This window comes from Mobula birostris, chromosome 16, assembly GCF_030028105.1.
Source record: "Mobula birostris isolate sMobBir1 chromosome 16, sMobBir1.hap1, whole genome shotgun sequence".
Lineage (NCBI taxonomy): Eukaryota > Metazoa > Chordata > Chondrichthyes > Myliobatiformes > Myliobatidae > Mobula > Mobula birostris.
The window spans coordinates 60,517,157-60,535,426 of record NC_092385.1 but is presented as its reverse complement, the minus strand read 5'-3'; the positions used below and the strand labels follow the sequence as shown (position 1 = coordinate 60,535,426).

Sequence of the window (18,270 nt, the reverse complement as noted above, 5' to 3'; positions counted from 1 at the left end):
CAGTGGATGTGGTATATTTGGATTTTCAAAAGGCTTTTGACAAGGTCCCACACAGGAGATTAGTGTGCAAACTTGAAGCACACGGTATTGGGGGTAAGGTATTGGTGTGAGTGGAGAATTGGTTAGCAGACAGGAAGCAAAGGGTGGGAATAAACGGGACCCTTTCAGAATGGCAGGCAGTGACTAGTGGGGTACCGCAAGGCTCAGTGCTGGGACCCCCAGTTGTTTACAATATATATTAATGACTTGGATGAGGGAATTAAATGCAGCATCTCCAAGTTTGCGGATGACACGAAGCTGGGTGGCAGTGTTAGCTGTGAGGAGGATGTTAAGAGGATGCAGGGTGACTTGGATAAGTTGGGTGAGTGGGCAAATTCATGGCAGATGCAATTTAATGTGGATAAATGTGAAGTTATCCACTTTGGTGGCAAAAATAGGAAAACAGATTATTATCTGAATGGTGGCCGATTAGGAAAAGGGGAGGTGCAACGAGACCTGGGTGTCATTATACACCAGTCATTGAAAGTGGGCATGCAGGTACAGCAGGCGGTGAAAAAGGCGAATGATATGCTGGCATTCATAGCGAGAGGATTCGAGTACAGGAGCAAGGAGGTACTACTGCAGTTGTACAAGGCCTTGGTGAGACCACACCTGGAGTATTGTGTGCAGTTTTGGTCCCCTAATCTGAGGAAAGACATCCTTGCCATAGAGGGAGTACAAAGAAGGTTCACCAGATTGATTCCTGGGATGGCAGAACTTTCATATGAAGAAAGACTGGATGAACTAGGCTTGTACTCTTTGGAATTTAGAAGATTGAGGGGGGATCTGATTGAAACGTACAAAATCCTAAAGGGATTGGACAGGCTAGATGCAGGAAGATTGTTCCCGATGTTGGGGAAGTCCAGAACGAGGGGTCACAGTTTGAGGATAAGGGGGAAGCCTTTTAGGACTGAGATTAGGAAAAACTTCTTCACACAGAGAGTGGTGAATCTGTGGAATTCTCTGCCACAGGAAACAGTTGAGGCCAGTTCACTGGCTGTATTTAAGAGGGAGTTAGATATGGCCCTTGTGGCTACGGGGATCAGGGGGTATGGAGGGAAGGCTGGTGCAGGGTTCTGAGTTGGATGATCAGCCATGATCATAATAAATGGCGACGTAGGCTCGAAGGGCCGAATGGCCTACTCCTGCACCTATTTTCTATGTTTCTATGTGCATTTGGAAAGGCACTGCCTGTTTAGGGGCAGTCAGCCATGACTTAGTGCAGAAAAGGTCATGAAGATGGAAAGAGAGCTTGATGAGGGCAAGGAAGTGGATATTTGGATATTACATGGGCTTTAGTAAGGCATTTGACAAGGTCCTTCATGGTACATTAAAGACAGAGATACATGGGATCCAGAATTTCAAGTTTAGCTTCTGAACTGACTTGACAACAAAAGATATTAAGGGTGGGAGACAGTATAAAGGTCTATAAAAGAATACAGCAGGATATACATCATATACAGTATAAAGGTCTATAAAAGAATACAGCAGGATATACATCAGTTAGAGATATGGGCATTAGTGGCACATAGAGTGTAACCCAAGAAAACCTGAGTACACAGAAGAGTACTGCACAGGAAGAGGCCCTTTGGCCCATGGTGTGCTGATCTAATCAATAATCAAATGCCCAACTAATCCCTTCTGTTTACAGCATCTGTATCCTTCAATTCCTGCATACTCATGAGCCTCTACCACCACCTTTGGCAGCACATTCACCACCGTATAATAATACAACTTCTGCTCCACATATCTCCTTTGAACTTGGCCCCTCTCATCTTAAATGCCTGTTTTCTAGTATTAGGCACTTTGAGCCTGGGAAAAAGATACCGGCTGTCTACTTATCAGTGCCTCTTATAATATTATTTATTTCATTTAGAAATACAGTGCAGAATAGGCCCTTCAGGCCCTTTGAGCCGTGCTGCCCAGCAACCACTGATTTAACCCTAACCTCATCATGGCACAATTTACAATGACCAATTAGCCTACTACCTGGTACCTCTTTGGACTGTGTGAGGCACCCAGAGAAAACCCATTCATTCTACGGGAAGAATGTACAAACTCCTTAGGAGGATACTGTGATTGAACTCTCAACACCCCGAGCAGTAATAGCTTCACACTAACTGCTACACTATCTTATAAAAAGTTATCTGATATCTCCACATCCTCTGCCACTCCAGAGAAAACAACTCAAGTTTGTTCATCCTCTTTATATGCAAGCTTAACCAGTTGCCATCTTGGCTAAACACTTTACTGCACCTTTTTGAAAGCCTCAACATCCTTCCACAATGGAGTAACCAGAATTGAATGCAATACCCGAGAAAGCTGCAATGTAACCTGTCAACTTGTGCGCAACACATACCAAATGCTGGAGGGCCTCAGTCGGTCAGGCAGAATATATGGAGAGAAATGAACACGACATTCCAGACTGAGACCCTTCATCAAGACTGGAAAGAAAGAGGGCAGAAGTGGAGTAAAAGGGTGGAGGAGGAAGAGATTGTTGACAGGTGAATCCAGGTGAGAGGGGGAAGGTAGGTAGGTAGGTAGGTGGTGGTGGGGGGGCACAGCGGTTGCAAGGAGGACTGTGTGAATGAAACGACTCTCCGTCCTTTTATTCCATAGTCCACTGTCTTTTCATATACCATCTTCTTCTGCCCTTTGACTCTTCCACCCAACATCTCCCAGCATCGAAGTTATGCTGGAGCTATGTAAAACTTTAGTCTGGCCACACTTGGGAGTACAGTTCTGGTCACCCATTATAGGAAGGATGTAGAAAAGGTACAGAAGTAGTTTACCAGGATGTTGCCTGGATTAAAGGATACAAGCTACATAAATGGATTAGATAAACATGGATTTCTTGCCTTGGAGGCTGAGGGGAGATCCGAAAGAGGTCTTTAAAATTTAGTCGAAGATAACAGTTGACAGAATCTTCACCACAGGGTAGAAATCAGAAGCCAGAAGTCAGCTTTTATGTTGGGGAGGGTGTGTGAAGACAGACAAGGGCAAGTTTTTTTTTAAAACATCACAGTGGTGAAGAGAATAGAGAGATATAAATGATCAACAGGAAGCATCAAGACCGGCACAACATTGTGGGACATAATGTCCAGTGCTGTACTGTTCCGTTCCTTTCTATAAAATTGTAAGATGGAGTCTATGGGGGGGGGGGGGTGAATGGGCACAGATGCTGATATGAAAGCAGCCTCAGCCTGACTGTCAAGTCTCAATGACTATTTTGAACTATGAAACCAAACAACCTTATTGCCACAATCGGATATCTCTTTTATTGGAAATGTAATGCAATCATCTTCATGTTCCGTGGTAAGCCCCCTTCTTCCCAGATATAGGATAACTTTCTGAATGCATTTCTTTTCTACAAGTTCGAGAAATACAGCAGGATTAATATTTCCTCCCATGGCATAAAACCTTTTTAATTGCTTGTTAATCAAGGTTGTGGCAACAATGGACCCATAGGCTGCTGTGAGATAGAGTCAAGTGTTTTCACATCAAGAACAAGGTCACAGTGAGATGGTTTTTAAAGTGTTCCTTCCAGTGGATTCTAATTGTTGTCTTTAAACTTTCTTTGCTTGGTTCCCAGCAGTGGCCCTTGGGTGTTTGGGCTGTAGATGACCTTAGGGGTGTGAAGAATCAGACAGTGTCAGGAAGTCACTGGAATTCATGCCTATCATCTGTTACTTAGATCAAAACTTTTCTGCTGGTTCTTAAGGCTGATTTATACTTGTACGTATGGGCTATGCCGTAGGCCTGATTTATACTTTTGCGTAGCCCCACGCCGTAACGAGCATGCGTACTTGTGTCTGCGTTGCTCTGCAATTCACCGCCAAAACGCTAGTTGGCGGTGGGGTTTCTATGCCACTGTGTTGAGTTTCTTCGTGAGAGACATAGACGAGGAAATGCATTTCAAATATTTTCGGATGTCAGCAGGTAGATTTGACGATTTGGGTCATTGTCTCCAACCATTAATTTCTCATCAGTGTACAGACATGGCGGAGAAAAGCAATTGGAAATGCGATGCTACCAAGCCGACCAATCACAGTTTTTGCAGTCTGTGTTGCCACGACACACGAGTTACATTTTTGGGGAGGTGCGCGTCACCCTACGGTGTAGGGTATGCGTTACCTCCGGCGTACATTTGACGCACAAGTATAAATCAGCCTTTACCCTTCAGGTGAGAAATTTTTCTGCCTCCTTAACATATAATATTTCTAATTAAAGTACACTTTACATTTGCAGTTAATTAACTCCTGGATATCATGGTCATTGTACTCAAACAAGTCCTGGTGCATTGTGGAGAAGCCAGCAGTCTCTTCAGAGGTTGAGTTAGAGCAGTCTGGACACTGCATACAGATTACCAGTGAGGTGCTGTCTGAGCCGCTCATTTAAGCTCCAAAGATGTTTAGCATTTTCTTACAATGCTTACACAAGCATGTTATTATTTTCTCAAGTCTGAGAAGCACTCAATCTTGAGGCAGAGAGATGGTAGCCCTGCTATCTTTAACCCACCAGCACGGTCAGATGTGTCACCAAATGATTTGTCTTCAACTGACAGGTGCAAAGTGGAAAGTTGTCACATTACTCCAATGAGCTCAGGCACCAGGCAGGTGTGAAATCAATGAGCTTCATGTAAAAGGAACAACAGCGAAAGACAACTGTTCATAGAAGTCAAAGAATGAACTGGATGTACCAGAAACCAAAGCATTTGGAAGTTACAAGTTGGAAGTGGAATGACATTTTGTACTTAATCAGTCTGTACACTACATTCCGAGTGGAGTATGGTCTCCATATTCTGAAAGGCACTGCCAACTCTGTTCAACTTGCCAAAACCACTCAGCCAGAATTACCACACTGTACAGCCCAGCACTTTTTGGAAAATGAGCATTACAACCACTTGAATAGACTAGACACACATTCCAAATAAGCAGAGATTTGATGGCAATAGTGACAAAATAGGGTTAAGAATTATACAGCATGGAAAGAGGCCCTTCTTCTCAGCTTGTCCATGCCAACCAAAGGGCTTCCCTAGGCTAATGTCATCTACCTGTGTTTGGCCCATATACCTCCAAAGTTTTCTCACCCTGAACCCTCACAAACTCTTTTTTTGCAGACAAGTTGGTAGGGAATTTAAATTCAAATTAATAATCTAGGATTTTTAATGAAACAACCAGTCTTTGTTCTGCCTGCAGAATGATTGGATTGTTGTAAATACCACCCAGATCAGTGACGTTCTTCAATCAAATCTGCAGACCATATCTTGGTTGGTCAACATAGATTAGTTTTAGATGCATGACTACCTCTTAAAGGTCCTCAGAAATAGCCTACAAAGCTGGCTAGTTGCATCATAACTCTTAAAGCTGAAAAAGAATGAAAAAGGATAAAGTACCTAGCATCAAGTTAGGCAACAAGCCACTACTGACCCAAATGACCTTGCAAAGAAATTACGAACACATAAGGTGGTGCTTAAATTGGGAGAACTGTACCACAGGCCAGTAATGCGACAGCCTGATTAAGTATAACTATGTGTCAGACCTGTACATCAGGCCAACCAGAGGAAGCTGTACAGTCACAAACCTACAACAGTGATTATGCTTCTTTCAATTTATTCTACTGCACTCGGAGCCCATAATGAGGTCCCCTCTACTTCAGATCAAACACGGTCTACAGAGACCCACCCACCACTTCTCCCCTACCACACTGACTAGTCTGTGGCCTCCTGCACTGTTACAAAACCCAACACAAACTGAAGGAATGGCACCTCACCTTTTGTCTTGGACTCAATGCCAAAATCTCTAACAGCTTACCTTCTCTGTCTGCATTAGAACTAGCCTTCTGATTTTGGATGGTTTGATGATAAACTTGTTTATTTCCACAGATGCTTTTTCACCTGTTGGGTATTTCTAGTATTTTTGATGTGGGACTACATGTACTGAACAGTATGCAACCTCACAACCAACACATCGCATTGAAGCTCTGCGGTCCTACTACATCTAGTCATGAATTGTGGTGGACAATCAAACAGGTAGCAGCAGGAAGGTCTGAGATCCCTCCCACCTTCAATAACAAAATGAAAGCCAGAGATGATCACAGCAGTGGCAACTATATCCAAATATATTACCCATTTATTCGCTATTCTACCCCTTCCTATCTGTACAAAAGGTCACAGATGTAAGGCTGCACGTGCAAGGAAAGAGTTCAATTTGATTCCTCCTTGGAATATGCTAAGATGTGTAACCCAAAATAGTATTGTTCAGACAAAATGGTGTTAGCCTGTGATGTTTGAATACTAGACAGTACAAGGGAACTTGACTACAACCATGTTTCGAGAACTTGGTACCGATACCAGTAGATAATGGTGAAAAACATGTTTATCTGGAAAAATACTGGGGTAAACGTTATGATAGATTTTTGAGAATCTTGGAAGGTGTAAAAAGGGCAATTTCTTTGTGCAAGTGGGGGAATCTTCTCATGCTGGGTGTGAATAGTGCTGAGAGAGGGTGAGGGATACCCTTTGCTGCTGAATCAGAAAAGAACATGGAACAAAATAGGTTAATTACAGCAGCTCATTCACAACCATAGTACTCACTCATGACCATGAAATACAAGCTGTGCTTCCTCCACAATCTTCCAAATGCGCACAGTACGGTCTCTACCCCCTGACGTGACACATCGCTCCCGACTAAGGCTGTCCAATCCTGTGATTGCATCCTGGTGACCAAATCTGTTATTTTTGGGAAAAAGAAATGAAGCACAACAGTGTAAGCCATGTCAAATACGGGCTTCTGCTTTTCTGGACCCTCATGGTTTAAATCAAGGTTCAGCATATTTTCTTTCTCCAGGAATTGAGAGCATGCATTGAATACTGAAATAGAGATACAACACAGAACCAGGCCATTTGGTACCGACTACTGTATATACCCTTTTTTGGGTAATCCTGCCCTAACCCATTTTCTTCTCCTCACACATTCATGAACTCCTCTCCACCACCTCTACCCACATTCTACCACTTCCGGCAACATACAATGGTCAAATGTAACAGATATCATGGCAAGATTATGGGGATCTTTAAACAGTCCTTTCATGGGCATCAGAAATCAATAATGGTTCTCCTACACACAGCAAATTGCGGAGTGTACCATATTAGAGTAAGTAATCAACTCGTTAATTATAGCATCAACAAGAATCATTCAGATTTTTTTAATTAGTCAAAAGTCTGTGGAAACTTATTGAATTGAACAGGAATTTAACAATCCCAACAAGATCAGCAATCATTACAAGTTAGCAGTACTCACAGTGTTTCAATGTAGGCATTCTGGTCAACATTCCATAACTTAACAGAGCGGTCATGAGAGGCACTGTACAACTGGTGTGTCCCTTTCCTAAATGACAAACCCTGAATGGAGAAGTACATAATTAAAAGGCAGCACCCAAGAGTTGGATATACAGTACTGTGCAGATGTCTTAAGCACATGTAAAAAAAATTCTGTAAAGCAAAGATGCTTTCAAAAAAATAATGAAAAAGTTTCTAAATTTACTATAAAGAGCAGAAAACAGTAAAAATCTAAATCAAATCAATATTTGGTGTGATACCCTCTGCCTTTAACATGGCTTCAATGATCTTAAGTACATTGTTAATGCAGCTTTATAAAATCGGCTGGTAGTTTGTTCCAAGCATCTTGGAGAACTTGCCATACTTCTGCAGACTTTGGCTGTCTCGCTTGCTGGCCTCTCCAGGTTTTTTGGTACTTATAATATAAAATACATATATCCTTGTCTCTCTGGGTAATTAATACACACACATTTATTAAGAATGTATATACCTGACTTGAAGTCCACTCCACATTTTTGCCCTACAACCATTAGACTCCTGAACTGATATGGATAGCTCCACTCACCTCAACTCTGAACTGACTCCATAACCTATAGACTCACTGCAAAGACTCTACAACTCATGTTCTCAGTATATTTCTTTGTTTTTTGTTTGATTGATTGCACAATTTGTTTTCTTTTGCATGTTGATTATTTGCCAGTCTTTATGAAGTTTTTCATAAATTCTTTAAATATTTCTTTATTTTCCTGTATATACTTGAAAATGAATCTCAAATATAGGAGGGGTGATTGATAAGTTTGTGGCCTAAGGTCGGAGGAGTCAATTTTAGAAAACCTAGCACATTTATTTTTCCTACATTTACACACTTAGTCCAGCGGTCATGGAGCATACGGATCCCTTCCTTGTAAGTCAGCGTCCTGGACTTCCAAAAGCAGTCCACAGCAGGAGTGATTGATAAGTTTGTGGCCTAAAGTAGAAGGAGATAAAAAGAAACTTCAAACTTTCTGCATTTTCAATCAGAGTTGAACTGCACGTGCATGTAACGAGAGCTGTATAACTTCTCTCCTTCTACCTTAGGCCACAATTTTATCAATCACCCCTGCTGTGGACCACCTGGAGGTCCAAGATGCTCTCGTTACATGCACGTGCAGTTCAACTCTTTGAGTGATTATGCAGAAAGTTTGAAGTTAATAACTCATCTCCTTCAACGTTAGGCCATGAACTTATCAATCACCCCTGCTGTGGACCACTTCTACAAAGAAGGGATCCGTATGCTCCACGACCGCTGGACTTGGTGTGTACATGTAGGAGGGGACGATGTTGAAAAATAGATGTGCTAGGTTTTCTAGAACTGACTCCTTCTACCTTAGGCCACGAACTTATCAATCACCCCTTGTATGGTGACATGTATGTACTTTGATAATAAATTTACTTTTGACTCTGTACTCATTCCAAATCCTCAGTGAAGCAATAGGTTCAAACTGAGCGTTGACTGCTTTCATTCTAATAACAATGACTAAACCAACAACTACACATACTTCTGGTATCTTGTCTATTGCTCCCCCTGAGCTATAGCTCGTTCATTCCCAGATACTGCTGCATATACTAGCAGCTGCAAAGTCTATGATTACAAAGTGCAAAATGAATAACCTTAACTTTTCCCAAATAATTACAAAGATCAAGACAACTTTGTCTGTCACACATACATCGTAACATATATTGAAATGGGTTATTTGCGTCAACTCAGTGAGGATTGTGCTGGGCAGCCCCCCTCCCCGCCCCACCAAGTTTTGCCATGCTTACCGCTCCCATAACTCACTAACCCCAACACGTACATCTTTGGAATGTGGGATAATCAGAGCAGCCAGAAGAAATCCACGTGGTTACAGGAAGAACGTACAAAATTGCTTATAGGCAGCAACTGGAATTGATTCATGATCTTGAAGCCAGTGTTGTAAAGCATCGCACAAACCGTTGTGTACCAAAACGAGCCACAGTAGCAGCTCTTGTACAATGCTCTGTGAAGCACTAGCACTAGAGGGCACCCAAACCTCTCCACTGGATTCAAAATGCAGCACTTCATTGTCACTGTAATTTACTGGGGACACTGGCGATACCCTCTTGGCCAAAAGCTGTCCTAGAGAACTCCCCTAATATTCCTCTCCTTCCAATGGACTGGCATATGTCAGCATGATTTCAAAGGCTACAGATGAACTGAACTCTAATGCAGTACATCTTAATGGAGATTGTAACTCGCTTTGGCAGCAGAAATATAGCACATTGGATTTCAAGAATAATCAGTTCTTTTGGGTGGGAAAAAATTGAGACAATATTAATTATACTATACAATATTAAAAAGATTGCAAGTACAAAAGGGTTAAGAAAATGCAAAGGAATATTTAAAGGGGAGCAGTACATATTGAGAAGTTCATTCTGGAATGAAACTGCAAACCTCATAAATTGCCATCAGGTCCTAGCTGGAACAATACAGCGTTTAGAAGAGGATGCAGTTTAGGAAAATCAAGGCCCAAGAGACCACGTAGGGATCTTTAGAACAGAACCAAAGATTCTGACAAGTTGAGGGGAAGTTGGGGTTAGACTTCAAGAGAGGGCTTTGAGCACCATGAATTCACACCTTGGGTCCTGGTAAGAGTAATAAAAAGTGTGTTGTCAATGTCAGAGGGATCAGGAGACTTAGGGTGGAGGAACCCTAATATTCCATTTGGGTAGCCTCCAACCTGAACATCGATTTCTCGAACTTCCAGTAATGCCCCCCCACCCCTCCTTCACCACTGCCCATCGTCTTTCCCCCTCACCTTATCTCCTGTCTATCACCTCCTTCTAGTGCTCCTCCCCACTTTTCTTTCTTCCAAGGCCTTCTGTCTCTTTGCACCAATCAGCTCCCCAACTCTTTACTTCATCTCTCCCCCTTCAGGTTTCACGCATCTCCCTGTGCTTCTCTCTCCCCACTTTTTAAATCTACTCCTCAGCTTTTCTTCCTCCAGTCCTGCCCAAGAGTTTCACCCCAAAATGTCGACTGTACTTTTTTTCCATAGATGCTGCCTGGCCTGCTAAGTTCCTCAGCAACTTGTGTGTCTATTTTTTAAATTAGACTCAATTTCAGTTAACTAGCAGAAGAACCAGAGACAAGTGGAGGAAAGACAATCGGTGTTTGTTTTTACCAGGATTCATTGCCTGGACGGAGATTCAATTACAATTTATGAAAGGGAATTGGATAAAAACTTGACAGAAAAATATTTAGGGACATGGAAAACTGAAGGACGTACTTAACTTTCAAAGATGAGAGCACGCACAGTGAACTGAACATGCTACATCGTTCTGGGGTTCTATTTAACTCCATGAAAACTGAAAATTTCTGCCATAAACACACACATCTCACAACTCCATCATGCTAACTCACCGACACTGCATCTTTATGCCCTTTGAATGTGTGAAGATGCTGACACGTAACTGCGTCCCATATTAAGATCATCTTGTTTCGGTCGCCTGTAGCCTGCAAAGAAAAGCAGCTGGATTAACTGATACAGAATCCATCCACAGCATACCTTTACAAACACAACTGGTACACTGTTATGGGCTCACAGTTAGATCTACAGGATATGCTAAGTATATTACATGCTTCAAACTCCAGCAATTCAAACAGAGAGAGGGTCATCATATACTGTAATGAATGAGCTGTATCACACTAGTTAAGGCCATTATTCCAAAGAGGATAGTTTACTGGACTGGGATGTCTTGCAAAAACAATGCAGTATAGTGGTGAAACTGCATCAGGGTACAGCATTTAAGAGAAGAAAATTTATTTGAGGTTAACTTGTAGTTAAGAATTGTGTACAGTGTTGCACTGAATGTGCCACTTTCACACACAGCATGGAAAGTGTTGTTCCACAGTGGCCCAGAAGGAAACATGAAAATTAAGAGTTGAAGGATATAGTAAGAACGAAACAGGAGCTGTTTTATTCCAGTCGGTCTTATCTAATTTAAATAGGATGAAATTATTAAATTAGAATGGGCTGGAATTGGTTTTAATTGTTGGGTATTTGACAATTATTAGTGAAAAGTTTGCCCTGCATACTGTAAAGCTCGAATCACTATAGAGAGCACATTAGAACACAGAACATTACAGCACAGTACAGCCCTTCAGCTACTGGTGTTGCGTTGATCTTTTAACCTACTCTAAGATCAATCTAACCCTTCCCTCCTATGTAGCCCTTCATTTTTCAATCATCCATGTGCCCTAATATATCTGCCTTTACCACCAACCATGGCAGAGCATTCCACATATCCATTCTGTTTAAAAACCTCTGACATCAGCCCCTTGCTATATTTTCCTCCAATCGTCTTAAAATAGTGGTCGCCAACCTTTTTAAGCCCAAGATCCCCTACGTCGGCCTTAGTGAAAGGCAAGATCGACTTACTAAATTGTTTAGAGGAAAAACAACTCAGATTGTACTTCCAATTTGAGGCCTTTTATTTGGGCTAATTGTATTTGAATTACATGAAATGCTTTTGTCAAACTTTCAAATTAATTCAACCAAGAAAACCCTGTAACTAGCATATCAAACAGGCCATAGCTGTCTTTCTTTAAGAATATTACAATACTTCATACCTTTAATTCTAAGTTTCATTATTTAATTTTATTTCAACACGAAAAATAAATGAATAAAAATTGACTGTTGCACTCAGTGTGATGACTGGGGCTGAATAATTTCTGCTAGTTCCCTGAAATTTGGCTCATAACTACAGACAGCCAGTCTGATAAAGTCTGTGAGGTGTCTGTCAGTAAGACAGCTCCTGTACTTAGATTTAATAATTTTCATCTGTGAAAATGCAATTTCACACAGATAAATTGACCCGAAGTAGTCACTGACTTTTAGTGCACATGTGGTGAGATGAGGAAACCTCTCCCTGCTGACAAACCTCCAAAAGTCACCGTCCCTTGATCGATGTCATTTTGCAAATCAATTATTTCCATTTCAATATCATTTGGCACACCAAATACTTGCTGGAATTTGGCTGCTATCTGTTCTATAATCGATCGGCAGAAATGGGTTTGAAATAAATGTAGCAATATCTTTCACGATGTTTAACTCCCCAAAACGCCGATCGAACTCTATTGCCAGTTTGTCTAGGTAAGCACAGTGCTGCTCAGGGCGAAAAGCATTTTTTACAATGATGGCCGGTAACATTTTCTCCAAGTTGGGAAAGTGTGTCAGCCTCCCTTTCTTTAAATTTGAAATCCAAATACCGAGCTTGGCCTTAAACGCATTTACTGCGCTTATCATGTCGGTTAGGTGTTGGTCTTTTCCCATGAGCTCCTTGTTAAGTGCATTTAACTTAGCCGTTGTGTCTGTAAGAAACCCTAAATCTAGTAGCCACGCATCATCTGACAGTTCCTCGTGCTCCTCGTTTCTTGTCGACAGAAAAGTCTTTATCTTGGGCAGCAAGTCAAGAAATCGTTGCAGCACTTTGCCGCGACTCAACCACTGAACATCAGCATGAAGAATTATGTCTCCGTAAGCGGCATCAAGCTCATCCGATAACGCCTTGAATAAGCGGTGCTGAAGCACTTTTGCTCGAATCAAGTTTATCAGTTTGACCACCAGTGTCATTACATTAGAAAAGTTCATGACCTTCCCAGCCAAGGCCTGCTGATGAATCTCACAGTGATAATCCAGGAAGCTGGGAAAATCAGGGTCATTACAGCACAGTGCTATAAAACCAATGTGCACACCGTGCATTGCTGGGGCCCCATCAGTTTGTGAATGGGGATGTCACTTTCACAGATATATTTTTTAAACTCATTGTAAATATCCCCACCACTCGTTCATCATATCCAGGGATTCATCGAACTGTAGTGAAAAATATTCACAGAATGACAATTCCTTTAACACTTGTCCATCCATGTCCTTTGACAGTGACTCCACCCTCCTTGTCACCGTTATAGGGCCAAGCGGTATATTACATACTGCGGTTTTGATGTTGTTTTTGTTTTTAAAGTCATTAAAAAGTCTCTGTGGTAATGGCCATTGCTTCCTTGAATAAATCGCCATCTGTAGCCAAAAGGTGACTTACACCAGATGATGTTTCAATAGCAGCTTTATTTTGAGCAGCATGTTTTGTGAAAAACGATTGCTGGGGCTTCAACCCTGATTTCAGCTCCTCAACTTTCCTGGCACGAATTGCGCTCTTTGGGGGGGTAGGTGCCTTTAAATTTCTGGTGGTTGGTGTTGTGGTGCCGCTCCAGATTCCCTCTTTTAGCCAATGCCTGTGTTTGGTGGCACAACATACATACACATTTGTCTTTCACCAAGGTAAATAGAAATTCCCCTTCCCATTCTGGATGGAATTTGTATGTTTTTGCCTTCCTTCATGGAGCCTCCACCATGCTAGCTAGCTACCTACCTTGCAGGATATCACCAGAGAGTGCCGTATATTGATGTTTGCGACAGTCTGTACTCTTATCTAATCTAATTGGTCACTTTGATACAGCACAAACTACGTTGAAAAAAATATAACAGCTAAATCAAAAGAGAGAGGGGCACTAACTTTTCAGTAAAAACTAAAATTAACGCTAATTACCAGCACACTATCTGAAATGCTAAACATGAATTCATGCTATCAAAGGCAAAAAATTCGAAAGAAAGAGCAGTACGACTGATCAAACTTTTGCATAACTGACTAATATAAACAGCAGCATAATAGAGTCAAAACCTTTTAAAGTTGATCAAATTTTAGTTAAGTCATGAATGCATAAGTGAGTAATTTTTACCCACACACGTTGTTTTCTTTCGCCATTGGACAGTTTGCCCATTTGTTCGTTTATGTTTAAGATAAACGAGGCTCTCCCATGCTCCATGGAAATTTGACAGACAGCAGCAATAGTCACATGGAAGTCAGCACACATGTGACACACAAAGCTGGGCAGAGGAAAAAGAGAAACGCAATAACCAGAGAAAGCAACTAGGTGTGGGTTAAAACCAACTTACATATGCGCTCCACGGGTAAAATTTGCTTTTGCATCAAAAAGTTTATCAGGCATAATGTATTTGTGTATTTACTTTTCATTTTCTTTTCAGGATCTACTGGGAAAGTCTCAAAGATCAACCAGTTGATCATGATCGACTGGTTGGCGACCACTACCTTAAAATTATGCCCTCTTGTATTTCCCATTTCTGCCCTAATATTAAATGGTATGTTAATATTACAAATGGAGGCTGGCGGGTTCTTGATTAGTAAGGCATTAAAGGTTATGGGGAAAAGGTAGGAGAATGGGTTTGAGAGGTGTTGTGTTTGCTATTGAGGGAGAGTGCAGAGTACACTAGAACATCAGCATATAGGATACTCAACTGAACTTTACTGACAACCTTGAACTCCTCCCATGTGGGAGTGGCTGAGTGGTATCGGAATAACACTATTAGCTAACAGTACAAGAGGGATAATAAATCAGCCACAATTGGATGACAGAACAGACTCAATGGACCGAATGGCCTAACTCTGCTCCTATGTTTTATGGTCTAAATCAGTTTATGGGAGGAGAGCAGATTCAATTAAACATCACATCAGCTGTAACTTTACTGAACATCAGAGGCTTGTAAGACTGTCTGGCATGATACCGCTCTTCCTCCTTACAAACGAAACAAAGAACTAATGTCACCATGCCTCAGTTCGACAACTCTTGATTATTGAACTTGGGACTTTGAAATCCCACTACAGAATCAGCATCATTGGTGCAGATACATCATGACACAGTATTGGTAGAGCAGCTGGGAAAAGTTAAATCTTGACCCTTCCACCTGCAAGTGGAGGTGATGATCCCATAACAAACTTCCAACATCTTCGTAAATATTTACATCATAGATTAAAACACTGTCATTGAATGTGGCAGTGCAGAAGCACCAGTATTATTCTCTACAGTGCAGGTACTTGACTGATTGTAAAATATTTTGAGATGCCCTGAAAGTAGGAAAAATGTTCAAAGTACAATTAATATCAAAGTATTCTGTATACAACCTTGAGATTCACCTTCTGGCAGGCGGCCACAAAAGAAACACAGTAGAACCCACTTTTAAAAAGAACACAGAACAAAGACCGTTAAACACTCAGTGTGAAAAAAACCTGCAAAAATAAAAAAGCAAACAAATAACACACAGAAAATTAACTGCGAAGATCCCAGCCACAGAGTTAGTTCTGCACTGAGGTGAGTGCTGATGGCTGCAGGTCACAGATGCAGGGTCAGTTCAGCGCTGAAGCGCTTTGTCAAATCACACAAATAGTTAAAAAATAAACAAAAACGGAAGGAACATAAACTGCAGGGTCCCTGAAAGTGAGCCCACAGCTGCAGTGCCTATTCAGCGCCGAGGCAAGTGAAGCTCATCCAGGACCCAAAGGCTGCAGGGCAACAACTCTCCTGACCAGGGGGGTGTTAGACCCAAGACTCCTGCACCTCCTGCCCAACAGCAGTGGCAAGAGAGGGAGACTGGTAAACCACAGGGCAGATGATACTGAACACATGTCAGCGCCCATTCTCGTTGATTTTAGTCTTTCTTGATGCTTTATTTGGTGCGGAGTAATGGAGCCAACCACAGGTTTGTGTTCGCCCATCAGGAATCAACGCAGCTTACACCCCCAGTGACGACTAAACTCTCAAGAATCTCGTTTGCTGAATCCCCCAGATCACAAAATTGCCAGATCACTTAACCAGCTCGAAAGTACATCGCTTAATAGGGAAGTTACAGGCTGCAATCGATCGAAGGTTAGAAGACCGTACAATTTCTAGAAGGAGCTTTGTGAACTGTCCGCAATATGTCGCTGGCACCATCTTGCTCCTTATACTAAATGCAAATGATCCTTTCCCTTTCTTAATTCTGTCTGAAATGGAAAACACTGTAAACCCAGAGTATCTAATATTACCTTATCAAGGAAGCTACAGAAGAGGGGAGCCACTCACCAAGTACTTGCCATCTGATGATATTGCCATGGAGAGAATGTGCATTGTGTGCCTCACATGTTGATGTGCTTCTCCCTTGCGACCGCCACGGATTGTGTGAATCTTTTTACCACTGGCAATGTCCCCTGAAATCATGTTTGAGAGACTGTATCATGCTCTGCCTTTTAAATCCAGAGACTTTAAATATTAGTAGCGACAGTAACAAGGAGACACTGAGCTCAAACTCAATGCTAAAGGAACTCAGCAGGTCAGGCAACATCAGTAGAGGGAAATGAATAGCTGATGTTTTGGGCCAGGACCCTTCATTAGGTCCTGATGAAGTGCCTTAGCCCAAAACATCAACTGTTCATTCCCTCTAATAACGCTATCTGACTTGCTGAGTTCCTCTAATATTCTGTATGTTACTCAAGATTTTCAGCATCTCCAGTTTACTGTTGATAAAATTTCAGCCAGGTTGCCAGTATCAGATGCTGAGACAACCATATAATTGAACTACAAAAACTTACATTTAATGATGGAACAATCTTTGGATGCTGAGAATATGTGTTTGTCATCAGGAGACAGAACTAAGCATGTGATAGCAAGTTGGTGACCACGTAACAGGCGAATCTCAGATGTGTCAGGTGGAAGATACTGAAACAAACAACAGTGCAGTTACTTTGAAAGCATAAACAGAGACAATCTACGTAACTGGGGAGTAAAAACAGTAAATGCTGGAAATACTCAGCAGGTCAGGCAACATTTATGGAAAGAGAAATATTTCAGATGCTGCCAGACCTGCTGAGTGTTTCCAACATTTTCTGATTTTAATACAGATTTTATGAATGACAACCTCGAAATCAAGATGTACACATTGGAGTGGAACTTATAAGTATAGCAGTCCTGTGACATTGCTGTTGTTTAGCTTTATGGTAGATAGAGGATGGGAATTGGTGCCGTACACTCTTTACTGTACCATAACGCCCACCAGAGGGAGGAAAGAACAAGCCTAGTAGCAAAGGGAATAAATCAAATGGATTTCTTTGATTTGGGTGACAGGGACCTTCCTGCAGGTATATCTGGAGACTGACAATTTTCCATTGCACTGTTAGATGCATGATGATATGCAAAAGGCAGATGTCTGTTTAAATTATTAATGCATGACATGTTCAAGAGATTGCAATGCAATTTCTAATTTTCATTAGAAGGGAAAGTAGCCTTGTGTAAATACCCAAAGCTAAATAATCCAACTATTACAATGTTTTATTTGTGAAAATTAACATTTTGTTAGACCTATTGTGCGCAAGGCATCATTGAACCTGTAATCACAGCTTTCTCAAAAACTGCTGAAAAATGCTTGAACTGCAGCTGAGAACACAGGACAGGCTTCCCTGTTTTACACTCACACTTGGCTTTTGCTCATGTTCATTATGTGATGAATTTCTATCTGGAGATCTCTAATCCTTTACTCACATCTTTGGCGACAAGTCGCTTTAGTTTTCCCTTCTGTTCCAGCTGTAAAGAACAACAATTCAAATCAATTTCACTGGAAATAATAGAAATTCAAATCACATTGAAAAGAGCCTTTACTTTAAGAGTAACTTTCCCCCTCTGGCTCCGGACCAACTCAAAAGTATTAACATCAACATTCTGACAAGCATTTGATACAATCCACAAGAAGGCTCTACCAGAAACTCGTCATCAAATAAATAAATACTCGCCTTAATAAATAAATACAAAAGTGGCAACATGACATAGCAGGTAGTGCTGCTGTCTAACAGCTCTAGTGACCTGGGTTCAAAACTGACCTTGACTGCTGTCTGAAGAATGTGGTCTCCCCTTCACCCATGTCGTGTTCCCCTGGTTTCCTCCCACACAGTCAAAGAATACATCTCAGAAACAGGCCCTTCAGCCCACCTACTATGTGCCAAAAATCTGCCTA

General features: G+C 41.5%; 1 protein-coding gene across 1 annotated transcript in view; it reads right to left on the bottom strand.

Annotated features, from left to right (window-relative positions):
- rrp9 (ribosomal RNA processing 9, U3 small nucleolar RNA binding protein) overlaps window positions 1-18,270 on the bottom strand; it is a 49,263-nt gene that overhangs the window by 17,463 nt on the left and 13,530 nt on the right. Inside the window, exons 5-10 of the mRNA XM_072280717.1 lie at window positions 17,802-17,843; window positions 16,856-16,982; window positions 16,350-16,474; window positions 10,800-10,892; window positions 7,341-7,441; window positions 6,635-6,769 (exon numbers count right to left, since the gene is read on the bottom strand). Of these exons, the coding sequence (XP_072136818.1) occupies window positions 6,635-6,769; window positions 7,341-7,441; window positions 10,800-10,892; window positions 16,350-16,474; window positions 16,856-16,982; window positions 17,802-17,843 (623 nt within the window). The remainder of the gene's footprint in view (window positions 1-6,634; window positions 6,770-7,340; window positions 7,442-10,799; window positions 10,893-16,349; window positions 16,475-16,855; window positions 16,983-17,801; window positions 17,844-18,270) is intronic.